Source organism: Taudactylus pleione, unplaced genomic scaffold (assembly GCF_031769625.1).
Source record: "Taudactylus pleione unplaced genomic scaffold, aTauple2 ptg000172l, whole genome shotgun sequence".
NCBI lineage: Eukaryota > Metazoa > Chordata > Amphibia > Anura > Myobatrachidae > Taudactylus > Taudactylus pleione.
In genome coordinates this window covers 2360624-2387265 of record NW_028284574.1, presented here as the reverse complement: position 1 = coordinate 2387265, position 26642 = coordinate 2360624, and the positions used below count along the sequence as shown (strand labels likewise).

Genomic DNA, 26642 nt, shown 5'->3' with positions numbered 1-26642 from the left:
TCAGTAGTGCTGAGCATCTTTTCATGCAATTTTTTACCTTCAAATGCGTCTTATTAGCACAAACAGCTTCTGCTGATTGAAATGATATGCAGTATGCCTATATTGTGTGGGCGACTTTCGGCTGTATCTGCATGTGAAACGTTATGTTAGTGTTACAACCACTGACACGGATGCTGTGTGAATAACACGCATTTGAAGGTAAATTACACGAAAAGATGCTCAGCGCTATCAAGCCATAGCATTGCGTGACTAGAAGGGCTGTTTAGCGCGCAAGGAGGCTAGATGTATGAAGACACATCTGTAGCAATGGAACCTGGGGACTTTATGGTGTCTCTGGACATTCAGGGCGCTTACCTACATGTACCTATAGCGCTCTCTCATCAGCGATATCTCTGGTTTGCTGTCCTGCAGCAACATTTCCATTTTCGATCACTGCCTTTTGGGCTTTCTACAGCTCTGCGGGTCTTTACTAAGATTATGGCATTAATGGCGATCCACCTTCATCATCAGGGGTCAGACTACTCTCATACTGGCACGACTTCTTTCTGGTAGCACACTCTCCAGAGGTCTTTCACCGCCATCTTCAGATAACCATGGCCTTTCTACAAAAACATGGCTGGTTGATCAACTGGAAAGTCTTCCCTGACCCCTTCTCAAAGGATGGTACATCTGGGAGCCCTTCTGGATTCTCAAGCTCAGAAAATCTTCCTGACAACAGACAAAATCTCTGCACTACAGCAAAGAGTGCACAGGTTACTCCACAGTAGCCAAGTGTCCATTCACTCAGCAATGCAGACCTTGGGGTACATGGTATCCACCTTTGACATGGTGGAGTTCGCTCAGTTCCACTCCAGGCCCTACAACACCTAATCCTCTCCAGGTGGAATGGGCTGCCCCATCTGATCAGATCGCAGATTATGGTCCTCTCTCCAGAAGTTCGTCTATCCCTCTCCTAATGGTTACAGATGTCCACCTAAACAAGGTCACCCCTTCTGAATCCCGGATTGAGTGCTCCTCACCATGGACGCAATCCTCTGCTGTGGGGCGCAGTGACCTGCCAGCACTCCTTCCAGGGTCATTGGACTCCCACCGAGGGGGTCCTACCAACCAACGTGCGGCAATGGCAGAAATAACACGCATTCTCACGTGGGCCGAACGTCGTCTCCCGGCCATCTCCGTGGTGTTCATCCTGGGGATTCTCAATTGGGAAACGGATTTCCTCAGCCATCACGATGTGCACATCGGGGAGTGGTCTCTACACCCAGAGGTCTTTCAGCTCCTGTGGACAAATGGGTTCTACCGGACGTGGACCTCATGACACAACCAAAAGCTTCCATTATACGGGTCCAGGACAAGGGACCCCGAAGCAGCCTTCCTGGATGCCTTGTCAGTGAAGTGGACCTTCCGTTTGGCGTACCTTCTTATGCCCCCCCTCTCCCCAGTCTCCCTTCTTTCTCGGGTCAAGCAAGAAGGGGGAATGGTTCTGTTGGTAGCTCCAGCTTGGCCCAGATGCCATTGGTACTCCGATTTTCAAAGTTTCTCCATAGAAGCTCCTCTCCAACTTCCTCAATGGCCGAACCTGTTTTCTCAGGGTCCCTGTCTACATCCAGGGCTGGCCTGTCTGTCTTTGATGGCGTGGCTCTTTAGACATCCCTCCTAAGGTCCAAAGGATTTTCTTGCTCTGTGGTCCAGACCATGCTCACAGCATGTAAACCTTCCTCCGCCCGGATCTATCACCGGGTGTGTCAGACATACTTCCAGTGGTGTGCTACCAGAAGCTATGACTCTCAGGTTTTTCAGGTTTCTCTGATCCTTGCCTTGCTTCAAGCTGGATTGGATCTCAGACTCCGTCTGGTCTCTTTGAAAGTGCACGTCTCTGCTCTGTCCATCTAGTTCCAGTGCAGAATTGCTCCACTCCCGTATGTTTACACCTTCCTTCAGGGTGTCCTCCATATACAACCTCCATTTGTCCCTCCTGTGGCTCCGTGGGATTTGTCAGTGGTTTTCCATGCACTTTAGGGGCCTCCGTTTGAACCCCTGGACTCAGTAGATGTCAGTTGACTCACTGCAAAGACTTTTTTTCTTTTTCATGTCTGCCTGTAGGGTGTCAGATTTGGCGGCATTCTCCATTTCTGATCTTTCATCAGGACAGGGCTGTTCTTTGAACTCGCCCTGGCTTCCTTCCCAACGTGGTCTCTCGTTTCCACATTAATGAAGAAATTGTAGTTCCGGCCTTCTAATCACCAGACCTGTCGGCAGGTGAGGCCTCCTTAGATGTGGTCCGTGCTTTGGGTAACTACGTGGACCATAGTAGTTCCATCGGGAAAACTGATTCCCTCTTTGTCCTATATGGATTCCACAAGAAGGGCTGGCCAGCTGACAAACAGACTCTGGCCAGATGGCTTTGCATGACTATTTCACAGGTTTACATGCAGGCTGGCCTTCCTGTGCCGCATACAGTATCTGCTCATTCTACTCGCTCTGTGGGTCCCTTGTGGGCAGCCCGATGTGGCACGTCTGCCGAACAACTATGCAAGGCGGCCATGTGGTCTTCTGTCCACACCTTTCTTAGGTTCTATGCCTTTGATACCTCTCAGGATGCTTCCTTTGGCCGTTGGATTCTCCTCTCGGCTCAGGAGCATCTCCGCCCTTGAACAACTGCTTTGGGACATCCCCATTGTCTCCCCTGTGGAGCCCTATGGACCCTGAAGAAGAAAAGGAGTTATGGTAGACATGCCTTTGGTTAACTCTTTGTTTGGAGGGTCGACAGGGTGCCTGCCCTGACACACCTGGCTTCTATGGGTTTCTTCTCTTGGTCACCGGTTTCCTTCTCTATTGTGTGAAAGTGGGTGCGGTGTAGGGGGGGGGGGGGAGGGAGGAGGGAGGGAGGACGGAGGGAGGACCGGAGCACCGGAGCAACCTGGGACAGAAGAGCTTTAACTGTTGGTGTCCAGTCCTCCTAACCTCCACCTATACCCCAATGTCTCCACTGTGGATCCTATGGTCTTCGAAGAAAGAGAGTTAACAAAAGTAAGTCTACCATAACTCTCCTTTTTCCTGTGAATCTCTTTGGAGGTAATAAAATAGCAATGTTGCTGGCCACAATGTGCCATTCTGGAATGGTTTATGGCGCTGAGCAAGTAATTGAATCCCCCATTCATATTTTAGATGTAGATATTTTAGACCATGTTTTAGTCATTGCAGGAGGTTGTATACAAAGTGCATGTACAATATGTATATATTGTTCAATATAACAGTTTGACATTTATACTTGCTCATACAATAACATTTGCATATGGTCAGAAATTGCTAATTTATTTTTTGTCATAAGATGGCAGGGGCGCCGTGAGGGGGAGGAGGTGAGTACGAATTACCCGGGCTTGCTGGAGGGGACCGGCGCTGCCTCCCCTACCTGTTACTTCACAGCAGCCCAGCACGTGCTGCTGTGTGCTGGGCTGCAGTGGGAGAATGCTCGTGGCTGCTGAGCAACAGCTGCAGCAGTCTCCTATACCTGTGGGGGGGGGTGATCACAATGATCGCATCCCCCCACTGGCTGTGAGCCAGGCTGGAGGGCCCACAGCGTCCCTTTCCCCAGCGCGCGCTGCAAAAATTATTATTTACAGGTTTGTTTGGGGTTTTTTTTTATTCCTGAGGGGGCATGGCCTCATCTGCTCAATTAAGCCATGCTCCCTTCACCCGAGCCTGACGCGGCTCTCTACGCCCCCTTTTATATGGTGTCTGTGTTGTGTGTAAATGTCTATTTTTTTTATTTTAATATTAATGTATATTCTCTATAGGGCTTCCCAATTATCTTTCATGGTGTGCTGGGGATGGATGAAAGAGAAGGGAACAGCCCATCCTTCTTCAATAGAACTGAGATAGAAGTGCTCATGACTTACCTCGAGGCCCTGCTGGCGACACAAGGGAAGAAAGGGATAGCCAAAATCTCACCCAAAGAAATTGGCATCATTTCTCCTTACAGGAAACAGGTACTGTACAGTCAATGTGGGCTTTTATTTTTCTGGGTACACAATATGTTTATTAATAGCTAGAATGTCAGACTGTAGAGGTCTATTCTTCTGGACTACTTGGCAGTAAAAATGAAGGACTGACTCTTGAATTGTTACACAATCACATTCAACCTTTTTTGGAGCTTTAAAAAAAAAGTAAATCCTAGAGCACAGCATGTCTAGTTCTTTATTTAACACAGTTACATTTAGTTTTGGGTGGAGTTTATTAGATTTACCTGGTAGGTCCACTACTCTCTACACTTTACTTTCTGCTGGACTGTTTCAAACAAGTGGAGAGGATATTAGTCGCTCCCCTGTAAATGTAAATCTATCGGTCTAGTTGTAAAATGTACAGATGTGTACACATCTATCCTCCCTGCGCTACACATAATGCGTGAGAGCCATGTGACTCTGCAGCGCCGAGTGCGATCGAGAGCGTAGCCAACTATATCGCAATAGGCAGACTGAGATTGGAACCAGCATGAGACCAATGAGGAGTTCGCACCACTGTGCGAATAAGACTCAGTTGAAGGTAAAAAGTTGCACAAAAAGACTCTGCTACTGAGTCACGTGACTAGAAGGGCTGTTGAACGTGCAAGGAGACTAGAGGTATGTGGACACGTCTGTATAATTTTGGTCTTGATGGAGCTGTACTGTACCAGACCCATACTGAAGATCAATGGCTTTGAGTTGTTATAGACAGAAGTCAGGAGTCTTGTGCTGGATTCTGATATTTATTACTAACAGTTGTGCCCGAATTGCATGGGTGTCCCGTCGCCCCCCCCCCCCCCCCCCTACTCCTCATTGGTCTCATGCCAGTTCCAGTCTCAGTCTGCCGATTGCGATATAGTTGGCTACGCTATCGTTCACAATTTCTTATTATGGTTGTTGGTCTTCCGCTGGCTCTGGTCTTGGCCATTCTGTTACAATAGCTGCTGTCCGTCACACTGCCCTGTCACAGCGATACATCACTGCTTCAGCTGCTTTCCTAAAGGGGCAACTTTCCATTAGCAGCCCAATGCACTGTACATTAGTTGCACGTCCCACCATGATGACTTTTCTTTTTTCTTTCTGGTCCCTCATGAGATAATATATACCTTTCTTTTTACAGAGCATAGTGGTTGCTCTTCTATAGTTATAGATTGGTTATTATTGTAAATTAGTATAGATGGTTTGTTATCAGGATGCCTGAGTGATGACATGCAAAAAGCCGTTGCAAAGGGCAACAGAAGACAAAAAATCTTAGATAGTTTTTGTCTTCGGCTTTTAGCATGTGTATTACGCAAATTCTTTGGGTGCACCACCAATAGAGGGTCTTCAAATAAATATTGTATCATAGACCATAATTTTGGTTTAGCGGTCTTTATCCTCCTTTTTTTTTTTCTATATGTGTGTGGGTGTGCAATATATATATATATATATATATATATATATATATATATATATATCTCTTTATCATATTATCTTTCATCACTGCGGAATCCTCATATTTTTTTGCCTGAGTAATGAGTTGGTTTCCACGTGAATTGTTAGACTTCATACTAGTTCAGATCTCACAATGGATGCTTCTATTGTGTGTACGTGGCAGATAGACTGTAAAAGAATTGACCACTATATGGAAACCATTCCTAACCACTACAGTGTTCAGACCATAAGACCACATTGGAAACAAGGGCCCTGTGATCTGAATGGGACTCTATAATGCTGCTCTTGTCACCATTACTAGAAGCTGAGACTGCTTCGGACAGGATATTGGCTGTCTATACATTTATCTTTCCATCATATTCCTCCTATGTAGTCAACAGCAGTCATGACAACCAATTGTCCTGTTTAAATGGCCACATTTTCCAGATGAGAAATGTGAACAGCCACTATTGAGTTCTTGGAGACATTCAGGGGAAAGGGAAGAATGGAGAGATTCACCAGTGCAGGCATCTAATCTTCCATAATCATAGCTGCAGCTTGTTAATAGGAAAAGGGCAGATGGAAGGAATTTCCTTCTGCCCTTTTCCTAATAACGTTCCTGTACAATTGATGAAAATAAAGTATATTCTCTTATGGAGCATACACACGGTCAGATTTGTCAGATGAACGATTTTACCAAAGATTTGAACGATTTTTGACTGCATTAACATGAATGGAATCGTCCAAGTCTGACTGCAAACACATCAGATGTCAGATATCGTTATTTGACCATCGGGAACGCGCATCGTTCAAATCGTTCATCTGACAGATATGTCAGGTTTTCCTTCAGATATGAACAATTGAACGATTTTTTAAATCGTTATCATTCAGATCTGAAGAAAAATCTGACCGTGTGTATGCACCATTACTCCTAATAAAGTCTTTTATTTTTTTGTTTTTATAAGATCCGTTCCTATTCCATTAACTAACCTCTCCAAAGATCTGCTGAAGAGACTCTTGTTCCCCGCCCCCCATCCCATTTCCTTGGCACCACTAATGGTTGACCAGGTTTTACTATGTAATCAGGTTTGGTATATTTTGTCTACATTCATATTTATGAAATGTCAGCATGATCAGAATGTCAACACTATTTTTACTGTTAATCTAATTGAATTCTAATGTCGTCATGAATGTCAATGTTGACTTTATGATTGCATCCAGGGTAATCAATACACTTGTTACACATGGTACATATTTATTTGTTTTATGGTGTTATGACATGTGACCTATGAATTGTCCTATCTATGTATTTGCAAGCTGCTAGGAAATTTTTTTTTAATTTTCTTTCAGGTGGAAAAAATTCGGAAAGCCATTGATCTAAAATGTAAAGCTGTGGCTGACATTAAAGACTTAAAGGTAGGTAATTTCTAAAATGTGTGTTGGAATAATTGTAGAATACACAACTATTGTTTTAATATGTATTTAATTTCCATCACTGGATACTTGCAAATCAATGTATTCATTCTTACTTTCTATTATAAATGCTTTATCATTTATTTGTTTAAAATATTTTATTTTAGTTATACAATTTTTAAGTCGAGATGAATTTATTTCTACTTCTATTTAATTCTTAATATTCTAGAAAGCCTATATTGAAGTACAGGTCACTATTGAATAATCAAAGCTTCTGTAGGATATGAGAACTTGCCTATGTTTTAGTGTGCTGCAAGACTCCAATTGTCTGCATCTGTCAATCGTCAATGTAGAATAAAGGAAATATCTTTCTAATATCCATCTGAAACTGTGGAATTTAGCCACACAGCCTTTTTTTTTTACATTTTTTTAAATGTAACCAATGAGTTTCTCCTTCATCCACGGGGGGGAATGGCATTGTATTGCCGGTGGCTGTTCAAATCCCGACAGCTGCTGGTCAAAAGGAGAAAATCCTGCCTGCGGAGATAAGTATACCTAACCCTCCCCTCTTTCCCCCTCCCACCTCCTAACCCTAACCCACCTTTAGTGGTCCCTAACCCCCCCTTCCCCTAGCCTAACCATAACCCTACCTGGGGTGCCCTAAACCTCCCCCCCCCCCCCCCCCTTCGGCTAAAAGTTTTGGTGCCCTTACTTCGTTCGGGCCCACGATGTTCTGCATTCCGGCATCGGGATTGTGACAGGCGTCTGTATCTTGATGCCTGTCATAAATCCCTAGCTGGCATTCTGGCGTGGGGATTGTGAACGGCGGCCTTGTGGCCGATGATCACATAACTACATCCCCACTGGGGGACACAAGTTTTACACTGGGGTATAGACGGATGATGAGTGGAGCCTGGTACTTTAAGTATGCCGTGGAATAAACGTTGGCTTCTCCCACTCTATACCCGGCTGCCTCAGTTTAGATAAAGTGCCCGAGGGAGCTGGATGCTTGCTAGGGCTGCAATCAGCCATTTACCTTTTATATTTATTTTTTATTTACACTTCACTAAAGATAGCTTCACAGGTGGACTGCTGCCGTCTGCCTGCATCATTGGAGCCGCTGGAGGGACTCGCCATAGCTTACTGTGGGCAGTGTCCGGGTCCCTAGCCACTGGGTCATCAGACCATGTGCACTCTCCATGCACCAGCAAGCACGGCAGTGGTGAGTATGCTACTCAAAGTGGTGGGTAGCACAGTCGTGGGTCCCCTAGCCTTTTAGATGTGAATCCCATTACAGTAGCAGCGACTGGAGCTGCCATCTGGTCCTGAAAAGCCACCATTATATTTAAACTGAGTGAGGAAACTTGGCTGGGGGTGTGGTTTAGCTGCGGCACCAGCCAATCAGGCGCCCCGCTCAGGTGGCTGCACTGGGAGTTTCTTTTGCTGTATGGGAGCTCCCTATGGCCCGGCCATCCTGGAAACCCATAAAGGAAGCAGACTCTTCCTCTGGCGCATGTCTGCATGCAGCCGCCCACCATTTTCACTGCACTCATGCGGCACTACAGCAGCTCCCTGAAGACAGCCATTAAGCTTACAGCACTCATCCTCCATTACAGCAGTGTCTCTGAGTTGCACTATGTGCCCTCTGATTTTCATTGTTTGCCTTGAAGAGTGTGGAGTGTTTGCAGTGTCTCCCCTGCCCTCCCTAGTCATTTTCCAGCTCAGTGTGCAGACCAGATGACAGGAAAATGTACTCAGTTGCAGCTGCTTCAGATAAGGGGATTGCCTCCCAGAAGGTTTTTGCCTGCTCATAGTGCAAAAAGAAATTTTCACATGCACATTGTGAATCATGTGAGACAGAGGGGCCAGCCCCTACTCCTGCTGATACCCCTTCCTGGGTGTCTACTTTAGGTGGAGCCATGTCAGAGTTATCCCAGCAATTGGTGGTATCCTGGCAGCTGCAACTAGGGGGGAGATCAGGGTTCCGCTGCGGGATCTCTCTCATCTTTTCAGGTATCAGAGCAGACCTGGGCCCAGAGTTTAGCAGCTCTGTACAGGGCTTAGTCCAGGTCTCTTCATCCTTAGAGCGGATGATGGAGGCGTTCTCTAGGAGTGCGTACAGTGGTACTACTCGTCCGTCTCAAAGGAGACGACTCCTTTCTGTCCTACAGTCAGGAGATAAATCTGATGCATGGTTATGGAGTATCTAATCTGGATGAGGCCTCGCCACCAATTATGGATGTTTTGGGCTGTCTGCCAGGTGATTCAGATCTCAGATACTGACACAGCTAAGTCTCAGTCAGTATCACTGTTCAGGAAGAAGAAGAAGCTTTCAGTTTCTTTTCCCTCTACCTTTCAGTCAGAACAGTTCACAGCGTCCCTAGTGCATAACCCTAAACCCTAGCCCTCCCCCTAGCGCGTCACCCTAGCCCTCCCCCTAGTGCGTCACCCTAGCCCTCCCCCTAGTGCGTCACCCTAGCCCTCCCCTTCTGTTGCCGGTCTGTGCAGAATGTTTGCATTTCACATGTCGACATTTTGCAGATCTCGACATGTTCAGTGTTGACATTTCAGCAATGTCAACATCATAACTGTCGACATTGTGGTGCGACATTATGACTGTAAACATTGTAAATGTAGGCATTTTGACTAAAGCCCATGGAAATGATCTTAAAACAGAGGGCTTGATTCAGAGCCGCTCGTAAGCGGCTGCTCGTTCGCTCCCAGCGATGTTCGCACATCTGCACATGCGTATGGATCGTAATGCGCATGCGCCATCCAGTCAGTGCGGTCGGAAATCGTGTGTTCGCAAAATAGCGAGTGCCTGCTAATTTGAGTGACAGGATGAGGCGTTTGTGGGTGGTAACAGGGGAAGGTGCTTGAAAACGGGGAGTGGAGATCTGAACGCAGGCGTGTCAAACGGTCGTTTTAAGGGTGTGCATAATTAACAAAGCGGCGTCATCGGCCACGTCACTTGGTTGTCTCTTAGCCTGAACTGTTCGCATGAGTGCGGTAGGAAAAACCAACCGCAAGCACTGCGAGCAGTTCAGACGCCTTTCGATGTACTCGATTAATCTAATAAATAGCGGAGATGACGTAGGATGCGAGCGGCCAGGAGGCGTCTTTACAAAATAGCGAGCGCATGTTTCGTTCGCTCGCTCAGACATAGAGGCGTCAACAGACCGCAAAGAGCGAGCGCTCAATTTAAATAGCCGGCCCCGTTTTCTGAACGAGCGAGCGCAAATAGCGTCCGGCTCTGAATCAGGCCCAGAGTCATTGTAGAATAGACAAACAATGGAGAAAATAGAGAAATAAAAATAAGATTGTAAAAGAGAGAGAAATAAATATTCGGATAAAATGTAATTAAATTATATTGGTTGTTAAAATCTCATCTGTCATTCAGCAAGTTATATTCAAGGAGATATTATTTTCAAGTGAGTAACTTTGACTAGATGATTATCCTAGGTGTACAGTACTTCAACACACTAAGGGCTCTATTTACTATGGTGAACAAGGCGGTAGAGAAATGGGCGGGCTAGTTAGCGGAAGGACGCCATTCTAATATATTGTGGTCTAACCTTATCCCCTTAGTGGAGCACATTAGGGAGTCAGCAGTGTATCTGGGAGATGCGGCATTGGAAACTGGCCAGGTACTGTATGTTCCGGATTTCAGTAGTGGCTGCACGACATGTCCTATGGCTTAAGGCCTGGCAGACGGATGCTGAGTCCAAACGTGCCCTGGTTGGACAAAATTATTGCTCTTGCCATATGGGGCAAAAGTACCTTTTTGTCCTTATCCTCTACGACTCTGTCTCGGCCTTGTTCGAGACTGTCCTCTCACTACTTTTTTACCCCCTATCTATTCCGCTACAAACCTTTCATGCCCTGTCTGTGTTCAGAGGAGGAACAACCAGAGGATGTCAGTCCAGTCCTGACTGTCGTCCTGATTTCAAGCCTGCAGAAAAACCAGCAGAATTATGATCTCCCGTCCCACCTGGGGGCCCCCACTGTGGGAGCTCGCCTATTTCATTTCAAAAAAGTTTTGGTTCCAAAACTGTTCAGATGTTTGGTTTCGCAACTCAACCTTATGTTGATCTTCCTGCATCCTGATGTGTTTGAGCCCCTGGACAAGGTGGATCTCAAGTCCTGGAAGACAGTTTTGCTTTTGGCTTCCGCTCAGAGGGTGCCTGAGCTTTGGGGCTCTGGCCCTGATTCAGAGCCGGGCACTCTGACAGAGCGCTCGCTCTGAATCAGGGCCGTCCTTCCTGATTTTAGAGCAGCCTCCTGGCCGCTCGCATAGCTGTGGGTGACCACCCACAGCTATAGCGAGTGGCCAAAAAGATGGTCGCGATGGTCAAGACCATCGCGACCATCGGGCTTGCGACGAGACCCTTGTGGTAGGGTCTCGTCTGCCGCAAGCCCTGGAGTGCTTTTGGCTCTAACAGAGCCAAAAGCACTCCCACTGACATCGCTTGTGATGTCAGTGGGGCCGGCCCCAGACGGTAGGCATTCCCATGGGAACGCCTCCGTCTGGCCAGCCACGCCCCCGGCACGCCCACCAAAGGGGGCGTGCTGTCACTCACCATCGACAGCACGACCCCTTTGTAGCGAGACCCATAGCGTCTGCTTGCCCGTCGGTATCCGAGTCTCGCGCATGTGCACGACGGAGCTGGGTCCGTCGTGCGCATGCACACTGGCCCAACATCGACCCGCTTGCGACCGGGTCTGAATCAGGCCCTCTGTCCTGTTGTTCTGCGTACATAGTCTTTCATGACAATCTGGCTGAGCTTCAAAAGAAAGCCAGCCTTTTTGCGAAAAGGCCTCGGCCTTCCATATCAATCAACCCATTGTAGTATTGGTTCTGTCATCTGCAGATGCTTCTTTACCATCTTTTGGATGTGGTTCGTAGGTCTGAAAGTCTGTCTCGCACTGCTTCGGTGCGTAAAACCGATTCCTTGTTTGTGCTCTATGATGCCCCAAGATGTGGCTAGCCTGCTTCTAAGACGACCCTTTCCAGGTGCATCCATCTGGTCATCTATCAGGCTTACACCGCCAATGGTAGACTTCTGCCTGGATCCATTTCTGCACACACTACTAGATCGGTTGGGACCTCATGGGCTGCAAGTTGAGGGGCTTTAGTTTAGTTGCTGCTACTTGGTCCACAGTTCACACTTTTTCTACCATTCTGATACCTTTTGCGTCCACAGAATCAGGGTTTGGTCGCAGGGAACTGCAGGTATCTAAGCACCTTCCCGCCCAGGAGGACAGCTATGGGATGTCCCCAGTGTAAACTCCAGTGTCCCCCAGTGGATGAAGGAGAAAACAGGATTTGGGTACTTACCAATAAATAACTTTGATTCCATGGGGGACACTGGATGCCCTCTCAGCGTTGTTCATTATGCACTGTTCTCTCAAATGTTTGCACCTGCATGCTGGTTTTCTGCAGTATGTCTTTTTTGTTTTTCTTGTTCTCTGTTATGGTGCTTTGGACTTTCTGGTTGGTTTCTCCTTCTCTTTTCTCTTCTTTCACCACCCATCTATACCTCAGTGTAAAACTACAGCGTCCCCCATGGAATCTGAGAAAGGGATTTATCGGTAAGTAACAAAATACTGTTTTTACATATGCCATTTAGGAGTATAAAGCCAAATAAATGCTTGTGTGGATAGATAGATAGATATAATAGGGCATGTTTCGCTTTGAACAATATTGCTTTTTTAAATTTCCTGCTTCAACACAGGGAAGTGCAGCTGCTTAGTAAATTTACTCTTAGGAGTCCAATTTTCTAATGAAAATCCTATAGGACAATTTTTTTAAGATACTGGATGCAGCCATTTTCTATGCTTTGAGAAAATGAATGAAAATCAGCCCTTCAGTCACTAGGAACATGACCTGGCACTGTCTCATGATGTACTATATGGATTTATTTAACTTGTCCTTTAGGTTTCCGATGCCATATGGACGAGAAAATAAAAGAGATGTGAACGTTCAGAATATTCCATAAGCTAAAAAAGCTTAAGACACACATCCGCTAGCAGATATTAATGGACGACTGAATGATAACGACATCGTTATCGTTCAGTCGTCCATTAATCGTGCATGAATCGGGCACTAAAATGTCGGAAACGACCTGCGATGCGAGCTTCCGCTGGTCGTTTCCGACATCAATCATCGCCCGAACATGCCGTCAATCTGCCGATAACGACAGATTGGCCATGTTCGGGGATGATGGAGGGTGCCTATATTTTTTATGTTTTGGTATAGATGCTGAAAATCCAATATTGTGTACCTATAACAGATTGGTTCTGTGGAGGAGTTTCAAGGCCAGGAACGAAAGGTGATCCTTATATCTACAGTGCGGAGCTGTAAAGATTACGTTAAGTTTGATGAAGAATTTAGTCTTGGCTTCCTGAAGAACCCAAAGGTAAGTGGCTGGAATATTTGCAGTAATTTTGTCAGTCCATTATGTTAATTAGTGTTTTGGTCATACTCTAGCAACATTTTAAAATTCCACTACATTTTAAAATTATTAGTCCATTAAACAACCTGAGTCCTACTCTTTTAAACATCTGTATGTAGGCCATAAACAATAGTGCTTTAGCCATCTCACTCAAGCAATGACTACATAAACACTACGGCTTGATGATTCAAAGCAGGTCTTTGAAATATACAGCTATAAAGATGGCACTCTAACATTTTATAACTGTTCTTTCTTTCTTTTTTTATCTTACTGCATAGAGGTTTAATGTAGCCATCACAAGAGCAAAGGCCCTCTTAATTCTGGTGGGAAACCCAGTCATACTTCGTAACGATTCAAATTGGTCATGGTAAGTAGCAGTGTATATAGAGGTTACTGCTGTCTACTATGAAGGTCTACAATGTTAAGTTTTATCTTGACTTGGCATTGTAATAGAAAAGCATACTGTATATCATTTACCATGCCTAGAAAGACGTGGACACAAATATTGTACATAGCAGACCCATGGCCATCGTACATGTCTGAGGGACCACTCTGTTGTACAATTTTTCCTAAATCATACATGTTACAATATTTTAAAATGTAAATTGTATACAGACCTAAACAGTGCTTACTGTGCGTTCTAGAAGGCATACAGTAGAATATAATCTTTCTTTTTTTGTTTTCTTTTTGCTAAATCAGTCAATCTGATTGGAAGCTAGGCCAACAGAAGCCAAAGAAAAATTGTCAGAGCCACATGAAACTGCTTTGTTTTACATGATTGTAGTCTCCTGTAGTGAGATCATGTCAGGGTAACACACCTGTAACTTAGCCCTCTAAGACTTTGGGGCCTATTCACGAAAATTAACAAGGAGCTGGACAGAGGGTCTAGGGATCCGAACGGATCCCTCTTTCCACCCCGGACTTCCTTCCCATAGGGAAGGAGCGGGTTACGAGCACGGAGCAGGAGCATTTACCATCTGAAGATGGCGAATGAATGCTACCGCAGTCGAGCTCCGAAAATATAATTTCTACTTCAGGGTCCATAGGGGGTCCACAGGGTTGACCTTGGGGTATAGCTGGATCTGGATCCACGGGCACCACGCAGTTAAAGCTTTGCTGCTCCCAGGATGCACTTGGGTCCATCCTCCTCTATACCCCACCCCCGAGCCCAGGCACCTCAGTTTTAGTTGGTGCCCGGCTGGAGTCGGGTCACCCTGGGCAGTGGGGCTGCATAAGCAGGCCCTAAGCTTTATTTTTATTTTTAAAAAAGAAGACTTTTATTTATTTATTTTTACTTCTTCAGAGCGGCAGCATCAGACTGTCCATCTGGACGTCCACGCTGCCGCTCCAACAGCCCCGCTGACGCTGCAACACCAGTACTGATCTGGGGATCACAGCGGGACCCCAGAGTCAGTACTAGCGTGGCTCCGGGACATCCCATTGACTGCTGCCGGACGCACGGGGCCAGGTAAGCCGCATGCAGCGCTTCGCGCTGCGCGCGGGGGATAACAAATGCAGTCTTCAGTCTCTTGGGACAGACCGGTAGCGACGGTGAGCTCCTCCTGCTATGGAATACCCCGTCTGACCGCTGGACCACCAGGTTGTAATTGCTGGAGGGGAACCAGCGTCCCTGGAGTTAATTGCTAGCCAGGGGAGGCAGCCTTCCCTGGTTTAGTGGCTCCTCCCCTCAGCCCAGCGCGCCTTCTCTCATGCGTGCTGGCGTCGCTGGGCTGTTCCTCTTGCGGCCACTCTTCCTCAGAGCTCTCCGGCGGCCATCTTCTCAGTGACAGCGCAGATCTCCCAGGCGGTGCGTGGACCAGTCCCCCTGCGTACCTCTCCCCTGCAAAAGGACTGTGTTCGTAGTGCTATAACCCTCCCAGACACTGAATCTGGGAGGTTGATTGTAGCGAAAGGTGCAGTGAGTATTACTTCCAGCATAGTATGTGACTTTTTGCTAGTGCTGCTGTCTGTGCTAATTTTCTGCTGACTGTCATCTTATCACTATCCCTTTCCTTCTCCTACAGGCCCGCAGGTGTGAGGGGGAGGGGTGTTTTTTCTGTGTACCTCACTTATATTAATCTACGTATTTGTGGGGTCCATCACATACAGTGGTGTGCAACGCAGTACCATATTGTGGGCTGTTTGTGTTGCATACTATGGAGTGCGCAGGTGTTATACGCCTCACCTCTTTTCGGTGATACATTTTTATTGCAAAGTTATTGTGTCATGTCTGATGAGGAGAATGAGTGCTCCGTGGCTCCTGTGTTGTTTTCCTGCCGGCGCTGTTCAGCAGGGGTTGATGGGGTGGATTTGTCTCAGGACGGTCTGTGCGGGCGGTGCCAGCTGGTACCTGGTCCGTCTAAACCCCCAGTGGCGCAGGATCCTCCTTGGGCGATGTTTTCAGAAGTGCTAGCGTCGATCGCGGACCGGCTTGCGGTCCCTTCTAGGGCGTTGCCCCAGCCTACCGTTGCCCGGGTGTTACGCATTTGGTGCAGTCTCCTCCCGGGTCTCAGACTGTGGGTCCTTATGCGGGATTGCCTGTGTACGTGCAGTCTCCCACTGTAATGCAGCAGTCAATGGTACCCTTTCAAGGGTATCCTCAGGCGGTACCCCCTCCCTGGGTGGATGTCCTCTCCAGCTCTGTTCAGAGCCTGGCGGCCTCGTCATCAGCTTTTCAGTCGATGTTACACAGTGATTTGCCCCCAAAGGCGTCCAAGCGACCCGTTCCGGCTTCACTGGCGGCGCAGTACACGGACGTTCCTTCGGATGACGGAGAGGTCCATGAGGGACTCTGACTCGGATGCCGGGGCCCAGGAGGTGGAGACTAAGTCCTCCATTAATGTGCCGGCATTGGTTAGGGCGGTGCAGGCCATCCTCATAGAGGAGGATGCGCCGGCTCCCAGGTCGAAGTATCCTAATTTTAAAAAGGCCAAAGTAGCTTCGACTGTTTTTCCCCTGTCCGACCAGTTGACGGATCATATGGCGGGGGCCTGGCAGTTGCCCAGCAAGAGATTCCAACCACAGAAACTGTTGGCATCCAACTATCCTTTTCCTGAGGCTCATTGCAGGAAATGGGAAACTCCGCCTGCGGTGGATTCCCATGTCACCCGCTTAATTAAAAGCGCTACTTTGTCTTTACCGTCTATCTCCTCTCTGAAGGATCCCACGGGCAGGAAAGTGGAGACCTGTTTAAAGTCTATCTACTCTATCTCTGGGGCAGTGGCCCGTCCGTCCATGGCCATCTCTTGGGTGGCTAAGGCCATCGAGAGCTGGGCCAACGCTTCGGAGGATACCTTTCCGGATGATGCTCCGGATATCCAGAGAGCGTTGATAGGACAAATGAGAGATGCGGCTTCCTATATTGGGGAAGCATTTTGGATGCAAGCCTGCTGACCTCCGGGGTGTCGGCTGCAGCTGTGTCGGCGCGTCGGTCCTTGTGGCTGCGGTCCTGGAGAGCTGACGCAGACTCCAAAAAAAAAAAAAAAGGGCCTGGAGGCTTTACCTTTTAATGGAGAGTTGCTATTTGGTCCAGACTTGGACAAAATAGTGGATACTCTGGCTAAGTCTAAATCAGCCTTCCTCCCTTCGGCTTCAGCACCTGCCAAGGTGCGGAGCTCCACCTTTCGGTCCTTTCGGGTTCAGGGCAAGGCCAAAGGTCAGTCCTTCCCGAGGCTGTCGGCGACCAAGACCGCCTCTAAGCCCAAGAACCAGGCCTGGAGTGCCAGGCGCCCTTCTTCCAAGCAGGAGGATAAACCTTCTGCCTGATGGGACGGGCCTCCCACTGGGGGACCCCAGAGTGGGAGGACGACTTCTTCAATTTGCCCAGTGCTGGCACAATACCACCACGGATGCCTGGGTGCGAGAAGTGGTCTCCCAGGGATACGCCCTGTCTTTTCGGCACAGACCGCCCCACCAGTTTTTCTGCACGAGTCCTTCTCAGGGCAAAACCAAGGCTTTGCAGGTTCAGGAGGCTATAGAGTCCTTGCTGAAAGCAGGGGTCATTGTTTCCGTTCGTCAATCACAACGAGGAACGGGATACTACTCTACTCTGTTTCTGGTGCAGAAACCCAATGGTTCTCATCACCCTATCCTCAATTTGAAGTCTCTGAACAAATTCCTCAGAGTTCCCAAATTCAGGATGGAAACGTTACGTTCCATCATTCTGGCGATGGAACCTGGGGATTACATGGTGTCCCTGGATATCCAGGACGCCTACATCCATGTTCCGATAGCACCTTTGCACCAGCGGTATCTAAGGTTCGCTATCCTTCAGCATCATTATCAGTTCCGGGCGCTACCCTTTGGCCTCTCCACGGCACCGAGGGTATTCACCAAAGTGATGGCAGTCATGGCCGCACATCTTCGGAACCAGAATGTACGGCTGCTGCCGTATCTGGACGACCTCCTTTTGCTGGCAAGCTCCCCGGAGGTACTGCTTCAACATCTCCACCTGACGATCGCTTGCCTGCAAGCGCACGGGTGGTTGATAAATTGGAGAAAGTCCTCCCTGATTCCATCACAGCAGATGGTTCATTTGGGAGCCCTGCTGGATTCTCGTCAGCAAAGGATCTTCCTGACTCTGGAGAAGGTCTCCTCCCTACAGCTGCGGATACACAGTTGCCTGAGCAGCTGCCACCTGTCGGTCCTTTCGGCTATGAGAGTTCTGGGGTCCATGGTGTCGGCATTCGACATGGAATTTGCCTAGTTCCATTCACGGCCCCTGCAGGGGCTGATTCTATCGAAATGGAACGAGTTACCTCACCGGATCCACTCTCAGATGCTGGTGTTGTCCCCGGAGGTTCAGCAGTCTTTGGCTTGGTGGCTTCAGACAGCTCATCTGGTATAGGGGCGCCCCTTTTGGATCCTGGACTGGGTCCTGATCACAATGGATGCCAGTCTCCGGGGTTGGGGGGCAGTGACCGGCTCGTTGTCACTTCAGGGTCGTTGGTCTGCGGAAGAAGCACTTCTCCCCATCAACATCCTGGAACTGCGGGCGGTATAGAGGGCCCTGCAGTCGTCCGGCCCCGCTCTTCACGGAAGGGCGGTTCAGGTGCAGTCCGACAACTCCACCACGGTGGTGTATGTCAACCACCAGGGAGGAACTCTCAGTCGGGCTGCGATGTCGGCGGTGTCTCGCATCCCCGGAGTCCTCAATTGGGAGGCGGACTTCCTCAACCGTCACGACGTGCATCCCGGGGAATGGTCGCTTCACCCAGAGGTGTTTCAGCTACTTGTGGACAGATGGGGGCTGCTGGAGCTGGACAATCACAATCACAAGTTGCCCGTTTACGGGTCAAGGACAAGAGACGCAGGCGCATGTCTGGTAGACGCGCTGTCGGTGAAATTGACGTTTCACCTGGCTTATCTGTTTCCTCCGATATCCCTGCTACCTCAGGTCCTGCGGAAATTCAAGCAGGACGGCGGCACGCTTGTGCTGGTGGCTCCGGCGTGGCCCAGACGTCCTTGGTATTCCGATCTGAGGAGCCTCTCCATCGACGCTCCGTACCTTCTTTCTCAGCGTCAGGACCTATTGTCTCAAGGGCCCTGCCTTTACCCAGATCTGGGTCGGCTGTCTTTGATGGCGTGGCTCTTGAGACAGCCGTCTTAAGGTCTCGGGGCTTCTCGGGTTCAGTTATTAGTACCATGCTCAGGGCACGCAAGCCTGCTTCTGCACGGATTTACCACAGGGTGTGGCGCACTTACTTTCAGTGGTGTGAGTCCAGAAACTATGATCCTCAGGTGTTCAGAGTTTCTAGGATCTTGGAATTTCTTCAATCAGGTTTGGACCTAGGCTTACGCCTTGCCTCTCTGAAGGTTCATGTGTCCGCATTGTCCATGTGGTTCCAATGACTGATTGCTACACTGCCAGATGTTCACACCTTTTTCCAAGGTGTTCTCCGAATCTAGCCTCCCTTCGTGCCTCCTGTGGCTCCTTGGGACTTGGCGGTGGTTCTTCGGGTCCTGCAGGGTCCTCCTTTTGAGCCTCTTGAGTCGGTGGAGCTCAAGTGGTTGACGTTTAAGACAGTTTTTCTCATGGCAATTTCTTCTGCCAGGAGGGTGTCGGAGTTGGGGGTGCTTTCCTGTCGCCCCCTTTTCTGATTTTTCACCAGGACAGAGCGGTGCTCCGCACTCGTCCTGAGTTTTTACCTAAAGTGGTTTTGAAGTTCCACATCAATCAGGAACTTGTTGTGCCAGCTTTTCAGTCTCCTGATCTTTCAGCTGGTGAGGCTTCCTTAGATGTAGTCCGTGCGCTTAGAATCTATGTGGACCGGACTGCTTCTGTTAGGAAGTCTGATTCATTGTTTGTCCTCTTTGGTTTTCAGAGGAGGGGTTGGCCTGCCAACAAACAAAAGTTAGCCCGTTGGCTTTGTTCCGTTATTTGTGAGGCTTATGCACAGGAGGGTTTACCTGTGCCAGCCTCGGTTAAGGCTCATTCCACTCTTTCTGTGGGTCCCTCGCGGGCTGCTAGACGTGGCGCCTCAGCTATGTAAGGCAGCCACCTGGTCTTCCATTCAGACTTTTTTGAGGTTCTATGCGTTTGACACCTTTGCTTCTCAGGATGCATCCTTCGGGCGCTGGGTTCTCCGTTCTGCACAGGAGCGTCCCCGCCCTTAGTTGAACTGCTTTGGGACATCCCCAAGGTCAACCCTGTGGACCCCCTATGGACCCTGAAGTAGAAAACAAGAGATATGGTAAGAACTTACCTTTGTTATCTCTGTTTCTACGAAGTACATAGCGTCCACAGGGCACCCACCCTGACGCACCTGGCTTCATATGGGCTGTGTGGCTGGTCACCGGTTTTCCGTCTCTTTCCGTCATTTCTGTGAGTATGGTTTCTTGTGTGTTCCAGTCTTCCTTCTCTCTGTTTAGTCTCCTCCTCCGGCCTTGGCTGCTTACCAACTGAGGTGCCTAGGCTCGGGGGCGGGGTATAGAGGAGGATGGACCCATGTGCATCCTGGGAGCAGCAAAGCTTTAACTGTGTGGTGCCCGTGGATCCAGATCCAGCTATACCCCAAGGTCAACCCTGTGGACCCTATGGACTTCGTAGAAACAGAGATAACAAAGGTAAGTTCTTACCATATCTCTTGTTGTTTTTGGAGCTTGATGAATTCTGTCCCCATACACAAAAGGAAGGTAATGTATGATTGTACATTTTCAACTGCTTTTGTGAAAATTAGACTTCTTAATCTATTATAAAGAGGCTTCATTGCATATCCACTGGTCCCAGTGCATGCAGAACATGGGATTCAGGAGGGTGCTGAGTTCCCCCCCCTCAATCCGGGCACTGCAAGGGCACTAGTTCTATCACTGCTCTCATACTTGTGGTGCACAACAATCCATATTACTCCACACCCTTATGCTAATGGCAGACTTTTCTGAGGCTCACCATAAAATGGATGGTGTGATTTTGGAGGTGAAATATGCAGTAGATAGCGTCAGCCAGTTATATTACTTTTGTTGTTTTAATGATGAATACTTTCATCTCTGAACCAAAGTACCGCCATTCATCCCTTACTCAAACACTTCAACTTCTTCTGTTCCTAGGTTTTTGAAGTATTGCACAGATAAGGGAGGCTACTCCGGCGTTAGCATGGATGTCCTTGAAAACCTGGATGACGATTTTGCAGAACGCTTCAAAAACTTGAGTGTCAATGATCCACCACCTAGTAAGCATGGGCAATACAACTGCAATTACTAGGCAGGCGTTTACCTTATGTTAAAGCAGGACCGAAACTAGGATATCTGTCACCCGGTGCAAGGCAGCAATTGCTCCTCAATAAGGCAGTGCACTACTCAGACGTCCCTGGTATAGTGACTTACATTATTCCATACACCATAATGCCCATTACACATTATGCCACACACTGTAATGCCTATTACCAAAGTGCCACTTACTTATTTGCCCGACACCATTTTATGCCCCACAGTAATGCTTCTAATTACTTTAAAATTACCTGCTCGTTGCCAGGGGGTTTATGCTCGTTGCCAGGGGGTTTATGCTCGTTGCCAGGGGGTTTATGCTCGTTGCCAGGGGGTTTATGCTCGTTGCCAGGGGGTTTATGCTCGTTGCCAGGGGGTTTATGCTCGTTGCCAGGGGGTTTATGCTCGTTGCCAGGGGGTTTATGCTCGTTGCCAGGGGGTTTATGCTCGTTGCCAGGGGGTTTATGCTCGTTGCCAGGGGGTTTATGCTCGTTGCCAGGGGGTTTCATGCTCGTTGCCAGGAGTTTCATGCTCGTTGCCAGGGGTTTCATGCTCGTTGCCAGGGGTTTCATGCTCGTTGCCAGGGGTTTCATGCTCGTTGCCAGGGGTTTCATGCTCGTTGCCAGGGGTTTCATGCTCGTTGCCAGGGGTTTCATGCTCGTTGCCAGGGGTTTCATGCTCGTTGCCAGGGGTTTCATGCTCGTTGCCAGGGGTTTCATGCTCGTTGCCAGGGGTTTCATGCTCGTTGCCAGGGGTTTCATGCTCGTTGCCAGGGGTTTCATGCTCGTTGCCAGGGGTTTCATGCTCGTTGCCAGGGGTTTCATGCTCGTTGCCAGGGGTTTCATGCTCGTTGCCAGGGGTTTCATGCTCGTTGCCAGGGGTTTCATGCTCGTTGCCAGGGGTTTCATGCTCGTTGCCATGGGGTTTCATGCTCGTTGCCATGGGGGTTTATTCTCGTTGCCAGGGGTTACATGCTCTTTGCCAGAGGTTTTCATGCTCGTTGTCAGGTGATTTATGCTCGTTGCCAGGGGTTTCATGCTCGTTGCCAGGGGTTTCATGCTCATTGCCAGGGGATTATGCTCGTTGTCAGGGGTTTCATGCTCGTTGCCATGGGGGTTTATTCTCGTTGCCAGGGGTTACATGCTCTTTGCCAGGGGTTTTCATGCTCGTTGTCAGGTGATTTATGCTTGTTACCAGGGGTTCCATGCTCGTTGCCAGGGGTTCCATGCTCGTTGCCAGGGGTTCCATGCTCGTTGCCAGGGGTTCCATGCTCGTTGCCAGGGGTTCCATGCTCGTTGCCAGGGGTTCCATGCTCGTTGCCAGGGGTTTCATGCTCGTTGCCAGGGGTTTCATGCTCGTTGCCAGGGGTTTCATGCTCGTTGCCAGGGGTTTCATGCTCATTGCCAGGGGATTATGCTCGTTGTCAGGGGATTATGCTCGTTACCAGGGGTTTCATGCTTGTTACCAGGGGTTTCATGCTCGTTGCCATGGGGGTTTATTCTCGTTGCCAGGGGTTACATGCTCTTTGCCAGAGGTTTTCATGCTCGTTGTCAGGTGATTTATGCTCGTTGCCAGGGGTTTCATGCTCGTTGCCAGGGGTTTCATGCTCGTTGCCATGGGGTTTCATGCTCGTTGCCATGGGGGTTTATTCTCGTTGCCAGGGGTTACATGCTCGTTGCCAGGGGTTACATGCTCGTTGCCAGGGGTTACATGCTCGTTGCCAGGGGTTACATGCTCGTTGCCAGGGGTTACATGCTCGTTGCCAGGGGTTACATGCTCGTTGCCAGGGGTTACATGCTCGTTGCCAGGGGTTACATGCTCGTTGCCAGGGGTTACATGCTCGTTGCCAGGGGTTACATGCTCGTTGCCATGGGATTTATGCTCATTGCCATGGGATTTATGCTCATTGCCAGTGGTTACATGCTCGTTGCCAGGGGATTATGCTCGTTGTCAGGGGATTTATGCTTGTTACCAGGGGTTCCATGCTCGTTGCCAGGAGTTACATGCTCATTGCCATGGGGTTTATGCTCGTTGCCAGGGGTTACATGCTCGTTGCCAGGGGTTACATGCTCGTTGCCAGGGGTTACATGCTCGTTGCCAGGGGTTACATGCTCGTTGCCAGGGGTTACATGCTCGTTGCCAGGGGTTACATGCTCGTTGCCAGGGGTTACATGCTCGTTGCCAGGGGTTACATGCTCATTGCCAGGGGTTACATGCTCATTGCCATGGGATTTATGCTCATTGCCATGGGATTTATGCTCATTGCCAGTGGTTACATGCTCGTTGCCAGGGGATTATGCTCGTTGTCAGGGGATTTATGCTTGTTACCAGGGGTTCCATGCTCGTTGCCAGGGGGGTTTATGCTCGTTGCCAGGGGATTTGAAGGGAGAAGATGCAGCTCTAAGCATCTTCTCCCTGCAGCGCCAGCGTTCCCGGCACTTCCGGGAACGCTGTGTGTATTGCGCTCTGCTAACAGACACTAGAGGTCCAGTAGGACCTCTAGCATCTGTCTCTTCCTTGGCGGCGGCCATTTTTGGATGGCCATTTTCAGCAGAGTCCATGCGGACGGCTAGTCCGCATGGAATCTGCTGAAAACGGCCATCCAAAAATGGCCACCGCCAAGGAAGAGACAGACACTAGAGGTCCAGTAAGGACCTCTAGCATTAGTCTCCTCTTTGGCGGCGGCCATTTTCGGATGGCCGAGTCAGCTTTTTCACCCCTCCGCAATCCCCACCCGGTGCATGTGCACCTCTAGCCCCCCCCCTAGTTGCGGCCCTGGTTAAAGGAATCCGCTCTCCTATTGCTTAAGATGCAGTCAGTGTATTTGCAGCTGAGAGGAGAGAGATAATTGCACTGATGGAGCCATTCTGTTTTAGATGCTTTAGACCAGGGATGTCAAACTCGGGCAATGCAGCTGTAGTGGAACTACAAATCCCAGAATGCACTGCCTTATTTTTAGCATGCCCTAATAGCGAAACTGTGGCAGTGCATGCTGGGAAGTGTGGTTCCACTGAAGCTGGATGGCCCGAGTTTGACACCATTCCTTTAGACTGCCTGTAGTAAATGACACTTCAGCTTGTTTCGCAAGGATTCCTATTCATATACACCAAGTACATACTGAGCACGAGTTTAAATCTCGTTAGTGGTTTTTTGCAGTCAGCGCTTACAATAATTCCTCACCTGGTTGTTAGAACCAGCACTGCTTAGGTTGTTTCCCTTCTTGCTTAATTGAAAAAGATAAAAATAAAAATTCTAATTTTTTTTTTTATATATATTAAAACCCTTTTGTTTAATATTACAATATTACAATGTCTCATGATAATGAACGCATACCTGTATTAATTGGGATAACTGTTCACACTTCTGGTAAATTGTATTATTTCACAGGAGAAGAGAGTGGGGAGAGCGCAGTTCAGCAGCAGGCAGCACCAGCCTGGAGACATGAGCACTAACCTCTAATCGCTGTCCAGGATGAGAGTAACTGGAGGACCTCTTGCCCTACTGTATGATCATGTGTTTGTCTTACTACTTAACATGCATTCTTTTAGTGGTTTCCCTCTACTCCAATCAGTACCGTAATGTTCTGCTATTGATTTACTGTACATGATTGAAATTATTTTTGAGTCCTTTTAAGTTGTGCCAGGAAAAGTCGCAAGTTTTGGCTTTGGAAAGTAAAATGTAAAATACGTTTCCAACAGATACTGGGGGAGATGTATCCTTCGAGAGAGAAAGAGAAAGTGGAGAAGTTTTAGTAGCAACCAATCTCCTCTCATTTTAGAGGCTGTGCTAGAGAAATGACAGCTAGATGCTAATTGGTTGCAATGTTCAACTTCTCCACTTTATCTCTCTCAAAGGTTTGATACATCTCTCCTACTGTGTGATGATGGTACAGATATGCTTATCACACCTCAGTATCCCCAAGGTCATGCTAAATTAATAGAATTTTTCATAGTGTATTTCTGCTCTGTAAAAGCAGAAGTGCTGATCATTCCTACAGCTTGTATGTTTGGCTAGAAATAATTGGAGTGCTTTGCTTTCCTATAAATAAATTGGATATGGAGAGAAATTACAGCTTGAAAAACAAAAATGTTGCTTTGTCCACCTTAATCAGTGTGTGGGCATAGTACTGATATGCCATAAATAATGTTCATAGGCGCCAATGTTCTCCGTGTTTACATTACATTATAATACACCTGATTTGTGTACAACTTGGATAATTCACCTTTAGAGTTTTCACATTTGGTATTTGCACTATGGACAAAGGGTGAGGCCAATCACTGTTCTTGATTCCCTTTGTTCTAAAGAGGAGTCTTTTAAACTATGATGGAATAAAAAGTTACAATAAAGCCTTCCACATATTGTATACAAATTGTTGATTACTATGGTAAATCACACCTAAAGTAAATTTTAAACCATAATATTTAAGTGTAAATGCATTGGTAGATACTATTTTCAATGATTAATTTATCAAAGTGGCTTGGTCTGCCCATTCCAGAAACGTTCACTTGGGGCAATCTAGTTATAATATAAACTTTTAGGGTTTGTTCAGGCATAGTGTACTGTCGAAGCGCTGTGCCATCAGACCATGATGAATTAATGCACAAGGCTCTGAAAATTGCCCATGTACTGGGTTTATTGATCTTCCCTGACCGTATGCAGAAGTGCTCAGTAGTGTGTAAACTGACTAATAGTGCTTGCCAATGGTTAGGTCATCTACAGGTCTACTCTGCTTTCACATATTTAAGGGCTAGATGGTTAGTATTATGTAAGGTGGTGGGATTTCTTTTAGCACATTTTATTAATTTAATTCTTCTAATGTTGGCCCCATTTATACATTGTAACTTTTGATGACTTTAAAGAATATTTTATATTTTGTAAAAAATAAATAAATATAAAGGTTTAAAAACAGTTTTAAAAGTTGTTGTGTTCATGCATTTAGAAATAACAATATACTTTTTCAGTTGGCAATACTCTGATTAATGATAGTATTGTTGTTGGTTCCCATTTGAGTGACATGTTTAAATATAATAAAAGAAGCCTCAGTGACTCTGGAGAAATGGGAGATTTTTGTGTTGATTGGCAATTGGCAGGACATTCACAAATGATATTAATTAATCTGTAAGGGACGACAAAGTTTTCACCCACTTCCTGAAAATTCAGAACTATAGGAAAATAAATAATCCCAAAAAGGCGATATCCTGGTTACATGTGACTAGGTACAGAAGTCCCAAAACACTGTGTAATCCATGTCAATAGGTGGAGCATTACACCCACAGGTCACATATCAAGTGAAACCCACGTCCTGCAGACAGTACACACACTCTAGTGGTCAAGTTTCTTACACCAATAAAAAGGGATTCTCGATCTTGAAACCTCATTTTGAGGACAGAGAGAAAGGTGGATGGTCATTGGTGAACCTATCTTTGGAAGTACTAACACTACAAATGTAAGGAACCCTGTGGATGTAATGCTCCACTTCTTGCATTGATTGCACTGTCTTTTGGGACTTCTTTACCTGGTCAAATGTAACCAAAGGATAGCACATTTTTGGGATTATTCTTTTCCAGTTATTCAGGACCTTCACTAACCAAGATTGCACCATAAGCTAATGTTTCATGAGCAACAGTGTCCAGCATGGATCTACAAGGGAAATACATTG

General features: G+C 47.6%; 1 protein-coding gene across 2 annotated transcripts in view; it reads left to right on the top strand.

Annotated features, from left to right (window-relative positions):
- The window catches only part of MOV10 (Mov10 RNA helicase), a 134950-nt gene extending 108930 nt beyond the window's left edge, over nucleotides 1-26020 (top strand). For both annotated transcript variants that reach the window (XM_088475412.1, XM_088475413.1), the window contains exons 17-22: nucleotides 3798-3989; nucleotides 6765-6830; nucleotides 13121-13246; nucleotides 13561-13649; nucleotides 20828-20949; nucleotides 24371-26020. In XM_088475412.1, coding sequence (XP_088331538.1) covers nucleotides 3798-3989; nucleotides 6765-6830; nucleotides 13121-13246; nucleotides 13561-13649; nucleotides 20828-20949; nucleotides 24371-24435 — 660 coding nt within the window. In that variant the 3' untranslated portion in view covers nucleotides 24436-26020. The remainder of the gene's footprint in view (nucleotides 1-3797; nucleotides 3990-6764; nucleotides 6831-13120; nucleotides 13247-13560; nucleotides 13650-20827; nucleotides 20950-24370) is intronic.
- The last annotated feature ends 622 nt before the right edge of the window (nucleotides 26021-26642 follow it).